At 38.6% G+C, this 12,066-nt stretch overlaps 1 protein-coding gene across 4 annotated transcripts in view; it reads left to right on the forward strand.

The window, feature by feature from the left end:
- Positions 1-8,592, forward strand: part of itpr3 (inositol 1,4,5-trisphosphate receptor, type 3) — a 191,701-nt gene extending 183,109 nt beyond the window's left edge. For all 4 annotated transcript variants that reach the window (XM_042098198.1, XM_042098197.1, XM_042098199.1 and 1 more), the window contains 2 exons: positions 4,902-5,063; positions 7,654-8,592. In XM_042098198.1, the coding sequence (XP_041954132.1) occupies positions 4,902-5,063; positions 7,654-7,770 (279 nt within the window). In that variant the 3' untranslated portion in view covers positions 7,771-8,592. The remainder of the gene's footprint in view (positions 1-4,901; positions 5,064-7,653) is intronic.
- The last annotated feature ends 3,474 nt before the right edge of the window (positions 8,593-12,066 follow it).

Consider the following 12,066-nt stretch of genomic DNA (forward strand, 5'->3'; position numbering starts at 1 on the left):
TTTACCTCTGCTTCCACTTAATTCACCTGTGAGGAGTTTTTACATTTTTTTACTGATAAAATCGACATCCTAAGAGCCAATATGCCACAAGTTAACCCTGTCTCATCTGAATTTATTCTTCCAGTCAGCAATCTACTCTATTTCTCACCAGTGTCATCTACCCAACTATCTGAAATAGTTTCACACATGAAGCCCTCCCTTTGTCCTTCAGATGTTATCCCTTCACGTCTTTTTAAGGAAGTTTTTATGGTACTCTGCCCCCTTATTCTGGCCATAATTAATAGCTAATATACATATTATATAATAAAAGTGGTGTCGTCCCTCCCATTTTTAAGCATGCTACTGTCCAACCTCTCTTAAAGAAACCCAATTTAGACCCGAGTGACCTTAAGAACTACAGACCCATCTCCAAGTTACCTTTTATCTCCAAGATCCTTGAAAAAGTTGTCTTCTCAGCTCACCTCTTATTTGAACACTTTTAATACCTTTGAGAAATTTCAGTCTAGTTTTTAGAGCTCTGCACAGTACTGAATCCGCCCTGTTGAAGGTTCTTAATGACATCCTGCTTTGTGTTGACTCTGGGCCCTGTGCCATTTTAGTTTTGCCTGATCTTAGTGCAGCATTTGATACAATCGACCATGACATTTTTTTAAATTCCTGGAGGGCAGAGTAAACTTACAGGGTCCAGTTTAAAATAGTTTACCTCCTACCTGAAAGATAGAACGTTCTCAGTTGTTTTAGGAAACTGCTCTTTATCCTCTGCTCCTATCAAGTGTGGTGTTCCCCAGGGTTCAATTTTAGCCCCCCTTTTATTTTCTTTGTACATGCTTCCTCTCGGCTCAATCTTTCAAAAATACAATATTCACTTAGCCTGGAAAATCCAGACCCTGGTAATCTAGACAGATTAAGGGTCTGGCCACGAACAATGTAATGGCCCAACACGAGGGGCGGCACCAAGCATGCATTTGAAAATCTCACTGCACGCAGGATAACACTAGACCAATGTTTACTCTGAATGATTCTGGACTTCGACGCAATTGGATAACACTACGACCAATGTTTACTGACCTCCAACGTTGCAACATGCTTTACATGCCATTAACACCAGGTAGTCCTTGCTCAATCACTCACTTGTTAAACTGCTTAGATGATATCAAATCCTGGATTGCAAGCTATTTTCTCCAACTCAATGATAGTAAAACTGACATTTTTATTTAGATTTTATTTAGCTCCCCCAGCATTGTTAACAACTCGATCAGAACACTAGGACCCTGTCTGCAAATCTGCACACTGTAGTTAAAAATCTTGGTGTCCTAGTTGATAGTTCTCTGAATTTTATTAAACAAGTGAGCAGTATAAGTAAGTAAGTAAGTATATATACTCTTTTGATCCTGTGAGGGGAAATTTGGTCTCTGCATTTATCCAGTGGTGGAGGAAGTACTGAAACTCAGTACTTAAGTAAAAGTACAAATACACAGAGAAATATTTACTTTAGTAAAAGTACCACAATGACAACCCTACTTAAGTAAAATTAAAAAGTACCTGCTTTTAAATGTACTTTAAGTATTAAAAGTAAAAGTATTTGCATAATGATTTATTCTCTTAATATCTATATTCTAAAAGAAAAATCAGTATGGGCTGTGGCATTTTAATTAAGCTAGTTTTAGGTTATACTGGACTAGATAGTTTTAAGCTAATGCAATTGTGCTTACCATCTGTGGCCCAGTTTACATTCTGACCTACAATTCTAGAGACTGTAATTCTGGTTATCTAGGGTGATCTGAGTAAAATATCATTCAGCAAAACACGAGAGCCTGAAGTTTAACGGGGTAGACAAGGGAAACGTCGGGTGGATCGTAATGCCAATTCTGCTAATTTAACAGAAAAGTTGCTGAGAAAGGTGTCTTTATGATTAGGTTCAGTTTAACTTGCGCAGACGCACATAGACATTAAATGGGCACTCACATTACTACCCCCCAATTGTAGGCTATGCCTCTTTATTTGATCACACACAATTAAGAAATATTTCCTAATCTGGAAAATGTTATGTTTTTTTTGACCAGCGGTTCTATAATAGTCTACCATTCATTTGTGCCGCAAATGATCAGACGTGTGACAGAAGCATTGGCATAGCCTGTAACTTCGCTGATCCGCGAATAATCTCATCGGAGAGGAGGCCCTAACGCTGCAGATAACAGACAGAGAAAGGCACAGAACACAGTTGCATGTCCAGTGTAGCCACGGGTCTGGTGAATATAGCCTAGCAAATGCAGATGGCTACAAGCTCACGCTTTGCCTGGTCTAGACTAGAAGCTTATGTTTCAAAGATTTAGAAGCTGGGCACGTAGCGCTCCAGAATCTTTGGTAGCAACCCTGGTAAAACAAACGTGTTTGTCAGAGAGAAAAAAAACTGATCATAAAATGTATCGTAAAAAGGAACGATGGTGTTGTAGAAATGTAGCAGAGTAAAGTATGCAGTAGGCCTACTGGTTAGCGCTTCGGACTTGTAACCGGAGGGGTGCCGGTTTGAACCCCGACCAGTAGGCACGGCTGAAGTGCCCTTGAGCAAGCCCCTCACTTCTCCCCGAGCGCCGCTGTTGTTGCAGGCAGCTCACTGCGCCGGGATTAGTGTGTGCTTCACCTCACTGTGTGTTCACTGTGTGCTGAGTGTGTTTCACTAATTCACGGATTGGGATAAATGCAGAGACTAAATTTCCCTCACGGGGTCAAAAGAGTATATATAGCCTATATAGCCTATATATAAATAAAGTGACTTGACTTGACTTGTATCAACACTGAACCTTTTGAACCAATCCATTTGCGCAATGATGCGTTTGCATCACCGGCTATTCCAGAAGGCCATATAAGTGAGTAATATCATAAACTTCTCCTCTTTTCATCTCACTGTGCCCTTCTATACTGTAGCTAGAAAAGCTAACATTTGCTGACTTAACTCAAAGAACTGGATTCTTACTTGGATTCTTGCCTTACTGGATGTTGCATCTGGCAACTTGTTCCTGAAGGACATCTAGTATTGGATTTCTCACTTTTTATTGTAGGATATTGCTTTGTACAAGTGCTGCCTGCTGCCATGTAGCACAGCTTTCCCACTTAGCAACAGGCAGAATTTGTCACTGCTTCTAGGAAGGATCCTTAACAGTGTGATTTCAAGGACTACAGTTATCTAATATCACCAAAGGACTGTTCCGAAGTTACAATCGTTGCAATTCTAGTCCTCTGATTTGCAGTATTGGGAAAGATGCCTGTGTGTATCCTCAGCGTTTTTAGAAGTGCACTTACAAGCTATGCGTGCATTTACGGATTATTTATATATTGTACTAAACAAGGCAGTTCATTATGTATTTAAACATAAGAAACGTCCATGTTAATGTACATTTTTTGTCACTGTGTAATAATGGCAAGTGAAAAAGGGGTCTGGTGATTTTAACATCTAGGAATTTTCACACAATAATCATGTGAAGGAGGGGTATATAAACCTGTTCCCAGAGCAATTAATATCAATTATCCCTAAAGCTTTTTTTTTTTTCAAAAGTTTTGCTAAATGGTTATTGCTCTGTAGTTGATTTTTGAGTGAAATAAATCAAGGATTGAATAGCTTAATTTATTGACATGGGAGACTGACAGTGGTGCATGCATTATTTTTGAACAAGTAGCACCTGTGTGGGAGGCATGTTGTTCTATGACGCACACCTGCAGTTTTTGCACACTCACTAGTCTGTTCCAGTGTGTGTTTTACAAATGGTAGAAGAAGCCAGTGGTGTGTTCAAATTCGCAAACATAGGCAAACGTTCACAAATGGTTGCAATTTTTTTTTGTTTGCCTTCAGTTTCCCACAAATGTTTGCGAACACTCGCAAACAGCTTGAGGAGGTACTGTAGTTCTCCACCAACATTTTGGGAGTTGGACAGAGAGGAGGACCAGTTCTACCCAGGAAGGACCATTTAGCTTGAGGAATACCCTCCCTGTCATTCGCCACTGTCCAGGACATACCATGACATCGCTCTGCAACCCAATGGCTTTTCTAGTCACTGACACAGCATGTGTTTGCAGACTGGTGTGTGGAGTGCAACACACTAATCTGATTTCATGCTCTATTGGTACAAGCACAATCTGATTCTGATTCATTGGGCTATTTGGCACTGTGGTTAATACACAGGGGCGGTTAAAACGTGTTTTTTTTTATTATTTGTGTAAAACACTGTCCTGCGGTTTATACACAATGCACACGTGGGACATTTCTGTACATAGTTTTAAACATATTTCAGAGACATAACATGTTTTTATAAGGCAATGTGGTGTATGTATTCCAAATTAATCTGAAGCAGAACACAAGACATCACATTTCTGACAAGACATGTCTGGTGACATTGAGCGCATCATTACTTATTCTTCAAATGGCTTGGTTGAAAAGGGTCAGCATTGATACACCCATTGTGGGCTTTACCCCAAAGGTGATGTCTCCTATGATCTTTCATAATCAGAAAGGTTTCTATTCAGGAGCCTTTTTTTAACCCTACACATAAGGTTTCTGCAGAAGTTTTCAGTTGTACAAGCAAGATGATTCTTAAGCATGGTTGTTTGTGATGGACATGTACAGTATGTGGTAACTATACAAATGTATGTTGTCACATTGATATTTAACTATATAACTTTATCTTATAACAAAATCGACATATATTGGTAAAACATTGTTATATTAAAATAATTACTGCATAGGGACACTTACAAAAAAGTACAACTGCTCAGAATTGGTATATGCATGATTAGTCGCAGATCACATTCCAAAATCAAAGAGAGAGCTTATCAGGGCAGGGCTGGTATACCACTGAACTGATCAACTGGTTGAATTTATTTAATCCATATATTGTTTTCTTGGATAGGAAATAAATCTAGACTGGTTCCCACGCATGCAGGCAATGTCTCTGGTAGTGACAGAGGGAGATGGAGAGCAGAATGAGATGAGGAATTTGCAGGATCGTCTGAGTGCTACCATGAAGGTGGTTAGCCAGCTCACTGGCCAGCTTACTGAACTGAAGGAGCAGGTAATATCAAGATATTTTATCTGAAAACCTAAGAAATCCTTCAATTTACACAACACTACACAATGGCTCCAATACAAACAAGTAATTCAAATAAGGTCCCCTGCAAGTTGATACACCAGAATGGTAATACATTCGCTTTCCAAAATTATTTAGGTAAATCCATTCCGCAAGTCAGTCAGGATTGGGTTCCCATCTTTGTTTTGTGACAACATCGGCTGTTATGATTTGTTATTTTGAAACATCAACTGATGCACTGTAAATTCAAACCAGAAATACTCAACTATGATGTTTACTGTTTCTTTCATATGTCTTGTAATACAAACATACTTAAGGGACATGTGGATGGATCAATACATGAAAAAAAACACCTAACCTAAAAAAAATGATACAAAAGGTTTTTCAACTGATTATGATACCTTTAGATGTACTTAACAACATATTAAAACTCTAGCTAAATCTGACCACAGTTAAAGTGGTCATTTTCAAGATGGTGTCCAAGATGGCCGCCAGAAGCTAATTTTGGCTATATCTGAAGCATTAATCAGCCTAGGAAAGTGTTTTTAGTGTTTAATCTGATTTAAAGGTCACTGAATCAGATATAACACACTAAAGTATCAGTCCATCATTTTCCAAGATAGTAGATAGTAATTGACCTCTTGCCCCGGGGGGTTGACTGATACGTCTGTCCAATCAGAGGGGCCCATATGATGCCCCTTTACTTTGCATAATTTTGGCTAAAACAGTAATCAGACAGCACAGTATGTTAATGTAAGTGAATGCAGGAAAATTGTGAAGGCAACATGGGCTATATCAGATATTACGAATAATATATTCTTGTACGCAAGATAGATAGCTTGCTAGCTAATTTCTGACAAAATGGGATTTTCAATCTCGAATGAAGGAAGTACATTCTTCATTAAATAATGCCATCCTGAAAAGATGGTTTTGGCGTAACAAGAGGTCATGAAATTAACTAGAATCTGTTGAATTGTAATCAGTCCATCCTTTTCCACAACTTCCCGACCATGCTGCCAATTCAGTCTACTCGAAGCATATGGAGTATAATGGACATAATTTCATTCTACTAGTTTTCAACCTAACCTTTTTTTCCCACAACTTTTTAACTGCGATTCAAGTACATTATGCAACTGAACTGACAACATAGGGAGAGTCATTCTACTAATTTTTATCACTAAAAAGATGGTGTGGGTGATTGACCTTATTCAGAAATCATGAAATCAAATACTATCTGCTGAATTATCACTCCATTATGTTCCTTAAATATCCAACCATGTTGCCTTTTCAGTCACCTATTCTACTCAAAGGAGAGAGAGATTTTCATTCTTCTAATTTTCACCCTATAAGTCCATTCTTTTCCACACCTTCCCAATTGAAAGAGCTTATTTGTGAGTGCACCCTTTTGTGACAATATCTGTACCATCTGTCAGAGCAGAGTTGAAGATGTGATATGATATGATACATGATGTCCAAATTCAATAGAAGGGTTCTCCAAAGAGGTGACTCAATAGGCTACATGCACGAAAGGCTCTCGGTGCACTTGTTTGTTTCCGGTGGAGCCAGGTGTGTTTGAACCTGCCGCTATTGTTAATGTAATTAGTGTCTACACAGACCTGGTTGGGTGTTGCACCTAGTGAATCAGCAGGTTACGATAAAGGAGGATTTATGTGTGTGTTATTATTGTGCAAACAAGATATTCAGTATCAGAGTGAAGATGTAAGGAGTAGAATACAACAGAAGATGCCGTTACAACACAGTTAACGCTCCACCGGAAACAAATGAGCTACCTGATGAGCCTTTCGTGCATGTAGCCTATTGTTGTGACATCTGGCTCGAAGGTGCATGCTATACTAATAAATATAGTTTAAGATTGATAATTAACAATGCATGCATGGGTCATGGTTTTACCAGTTATAGTATAGGACAGCCTATACTATACATATTCTAAAAGAATATACCCTGTACATGAAATATAGCATCAGCACTTATGTCCCATCTTCCTCCATACCATGCAAAATACGGTACATACTCCTCTATTCTGTATAGGCGAATCAAGTGAATAGCTGATACATTTTGGCCTGGACTATTAAGGGAAACAAAATAAACACCATAAACTATATATTTTCTTAAAGCATACAATTCTTGTAGATGAGATATAACACCAGTTAAGACATGTCCCATCTTCCTCCATGCCATTCACAATACATTTCCCTCTATTTTGGCGAATCTAGTGAAAAGCGGATACATTTTGGCCTATACTTTCCAGGGAAAACAGATTAAACACCCTAAACTATATATTTTCTAAAAGCATACCGAGCTATTGGACCAAGCCACTCACAGTCAGCCTATCAACATCAAAAAGAGAGGAGTGTGAGAGAGTGAACAAAATTGCAGACTGTACCTTTAAGACTCATTTAGGGTGACTGCTTGCAAACGTTTTTTTTTTTTTTTTAACTGATCCATAAACAAAGTTGAGATGTTTGATATTTGTATGTTGGATTATAGTGGCTGTGTTGCCAATTTTTTTTTGTTACAGATATTAATTGATCCCTTAATAATTGTCTATCTGCAGATGATTGAACAGAGAAAGCGAAGACAACGAATGGGATTTGTAGACGTACAATCAGGTGCAAGTGCAACTGCCCCACCCAGCACATCAGGAGGAAACCACCACATCTATAAAGCATAAAGCATAAGCATTTGTCTTACTAGTTTACTAGTTTGAGTAAAACAGGAAAAACTGTGGATTATAATCAGCAATAATAATAATCTTCAACTTTTGCTGTTCTAAATTTCCCAAAATGTATAATTCTTGAAGTGCATTTACTTTCATCAAAATCATGATGCCAACAATCTGTGAAGAATATAACTGTCTAAATGTGTCTTAACTGTCTTAACTCAGAACTTACATTGTAGGTTAAATATTTAGGTTAAGTGTAGTATTGCATAGGAAAGCAACATTTGAAATGAGGCCTGTTTCTGTTAATGGACCCGTAAGATACATGTGAAAAAAGTTTGAGAAGATTGAGAAGAAAAGCAAAGCATTTTGAGATCTTAAGTTGAAATTAAATTGGTCTTTGGGTGAGACAAGAGGAGGGCTATAGTTTAGGAGAAACAGGTGAGATCTCTATAATAGTTCTATAAATAAATTTATTTCTATTTCTCGTGAGACAAAAACATTTTCGAGACCAGAAACTTTCCATTGGAATTGCTTATTAAGAGAATTTATTTGTGATGTAATGTGATTCTCAAACTTGTGAGACCAGTGTACCGTCTATGTACTTGACTGGGCACATGCATGTAGTAGATGGAAGATGGAAAATATTATAGAATTAATTATTTCAAACACACTGAATGTCTACCCATATGACTAGACTATCTGTTGACAATTACGGATCATCATTCATTTAGTGTTGAGATGTTGTTCATTAAGTGAGATAAGATCCAAATAGCGGGGATAGCCAGACCAGATGAAACACGTTTTAATCAAACATAATTTACAAAGAGATCGTATCACACTGAAAGCTCATATTTTGTCACTAGCAACCTAGCCTATATTGGTCCTTTGTCAAATACAGTTGCATTATCAGCCCTGACCAAAACCGTTCAGGAATTATTTATGCAAAAATGGAACATGTGTAATGTTTCATTCTCCCTCCTTTTTGGCACAAATGAAACAGCATAAGAGAGCATGAACCATATCGTTTCTCCTGTATTTTATTTGGCAAATTTGACAAGTCATCTTACATTTCAAATCATAGCCTACTTCTTTCTCTTTCTCTTTACGCATTTAGAATAAAGAAGTATAAGTATAAGTATATATACTCTTTTGATCCCGTGAGGGAAAATTGGTCTCTGCATTTATCCCAATCCGTGAATTAGTGAAACACACTCAGCACACTGTGAACACACAGTGAGGTGAAACACACACTAATCCCGGCGCAGTGAGCTGCCTGCTACAACAGCAGCGCTCGGGGAGCAGTGAGGGGTTAGGTGCCTTGCTCAAGGGCACTTCAGCCGTTCCTACTGGTCGGGGTTCGAACCAGCAACCCTCCGGTTACAAGTCCGAAGCGCCACGTAGGCCACGGCTGCCCCCGAATAACGTTTGTGAACCCTTTTGTTTTGTTGCTAGCATAAAAACAAGCTTACCATCAGCTTATCCGCAAATTTTAAACAAAAGGGATGAATTGAACGATGACGAAGTCGGACATGTAGGCATAGTTCATATTGAAAAAAGTTATACCATTTGGAACTCTAGATTTTCCCCATAATGCTATCTAATCATAGCCAATTCACACCAAAGATTTGCGACGAGATGAGCTGCAACATTCTATAAACCAGCAACTTGATGCAACATTCTAAAACCTTGCAACTCTGACTAGACATGGTGAATGCTTTGCAACGACGTGCAATATCTAATTCACACCCCTGCAACTCCTTTCTGCAACGGTTTCGTCTCGTTGCGAATCTTAAACAGACGATCTGACGGGTTTTAGAAGTTTAAATACAACCCGAAACAAAAAAAAAGACCAGGCCTCTATTTGAGACTGGCCTTTAACCCAAACCTGTAGTCACGCCAGGCATTTAAAAGAGACAGGCGTCTATTTGGGACTCGGCTATTATTTGAAGTTTTACGGTAAGTCTCTTGTATTGATCATTTCTATGATTATGGTGAGCACTACACGAATGACAAGCAGACATGACGTGAGTTGGATAGTTAGCTAGAAGGAGCTATCTCCAGATGTAAATGGTCATAGCCCATTAAACCCAACAGCAACATAGGCTTGAGAGATGCAGTCAACTTAATGTTAGCCTACTATTATTTGTCGACATCAAACCTGGAGAGAAATGAACAAGGTTACCCAACTGTGGTTCCTGCAGTTAAACGCTCATAACTCTTGTGAATTACTGATCATGTGAACTTTTGTGACAGCGTAGGATTAGGTTAGGTTAATTAAACAAGGTTCAGCAGAATCTGAACCCCATCAAAAAAATGAAGATTCAGCCAAAGCCTTGGATTCAGTGCACCCCTATTCAATATAGAGTAACTGGTGGCTTAGCTCACTACATTTTCTCACTACTTAGCTCACTACATTTTCATTTTCAACTTTGTTGATTGTTAGCTTTTGATAACTACTCTTGGCAATTCTGAAGCATTTCTGTTCACCCAACAATTTTTACTTGACCCAAGTGACCAATAAAAAAATTCTAAGCATAATTTGACTTCTATCATTAATTTTGTTTTGATTCCCTTTCTTATGGATGTTGTGCTGTAAACTGTTCAGGAATGAGGGTATCTTAAACCAGGCAATCTGCGGAACTCCATACCGAGCACCTAAAGGTACTCCAGAGTACCTTGCAGTACACTGCAAAAATTGCTTGTGCTTGTGTTAGTGTCAAATGTCAAGTATTATTAATATTACATTAAGATCAAAAATCTAGTTGGTATTGTTTTATTATAAAATGACTCGTAAGATCATTTTTACTTAATTTAAATGTAAACTATGCTAAACTAAACTAAATTAAAGGTAAACTATGCAGGTATAAGGGAAAAACCACCCTTGCAACTTTGGGCTGGCGGGCCGACGGCCACAGTGTCAGGAAGTATAACAAGTGTAACGAATTGCTTTACTGCATTCAGATACACATACACACCAGGCACCGGCTAGAAAAAGGTAGCGATGGAGTCTCTCAGACATTAGTCATGACAGAGCCAGCGAAAAAGAAGCAAAAACCTAGAAAACAGCAAGGAAATTGCCAATACTGCATACTGTAGTTTACCTTTAAGGTCATGTTCATGAAAAAGGTGGTCTTATCCATTCATTACTGCATTTATGCATAGCAAAATGGTCAATGTATTTATTTGAAGTAAATTTAAAGATTGTATCAGTGATTGCAGGCCCAAACATAAATGATCACATTCATCTAATCTTTCCTAACGATCCACTAGCTGCCTGCCCCATAAGCAGGCTGTCAAAAAAACGTGTCTCTGTAGGCAGCCTAGGCTCTGAGATCTGCACACAAAAACAATTGCTACCAACAAGTTTTGCCAACCACTCAAAGGCAAAATAAAGTGTTCCAACCAATAACCGACAAGATGCGCATTCAGGAGAGTTTCAATTACACAGGAGGGAGGGGGAGGGAGTAGCGAGCTAGCTCTCTGTTTTGTTTGAACGTCAACAGAAGTGACGTTACCCCGCCATCACTGATACAACCTTTAAATGTTGGTTATTATCTCTTTCACAGTTCTACCTTTGTTGGGCTACTTTTTTTTTCAGTCCGTCTCAGATTTTCCTCCACGGGGAAATATCACTGGAGAGTGCCATTCAGCCCTCACAATTGCCATAAATGTTGGTCTTAATTTTCTATTCTTTATACGTATTATTCTAAATAGCAGACAAGCAAGTTGTAGAAATATATTAGCTGAGCTTTCACACCTATTTTCAGATAATTATGGGACAATATTTAGAGGATAAAGATTCAAGATTCAAAAAGCTTTATTGTCCAACATGTTGCCATGTTAGAACATTTTCTTTGATTGAAGGCACTGTCCTAATTATGTGTGTGTATTGCCTTGGGTATGAAGGATTTTGTTAATAGTAACTTTTTGGCCAGAGGCACTCTGTATCTTCTGCCTGATGGTTCTGCCTGCCAGCTCAAAACATCTGTGGAGGGGGTGGGATGCATTGTTGTGCTTTTGTATAAACTCTGTCTACATCCTGAGTGAAGGATACTGTATGTGGTGGTCAATCTGAGTACCAAGGTACTTAAAGTACTCAACTCAACCTTTTCCACTACCTGCCCCTCCAGTGGAGAGTGGATGTAGGGTTTCAGGCGCCCGGCACCCATGGCAACATAGTTCCTTAGTCTTAGGCTACTTATGTTTGATTCCAGTGAGCTCTTCTTGAACCATTTGGCCATTGTGTAGACATACTGCCTACTGACATAAAAAGTTTACATTAGAATACATTAGAATTACAGCCCA

This window comes from Alosa sapidissima, chromosome 7, assembly GCF_018492685.1.
Source record: "Alosa sapidissima isolate fAloSap1 chromosome 7, fAloSap1.pri, whole genome shotgun sequence".
Lineage (NCBI taxonomy): Eukaryota > Metazoa > Chordata > Actinopteri > Clupeiformes > Clupeidae > Alosa > Alosa sapidissima.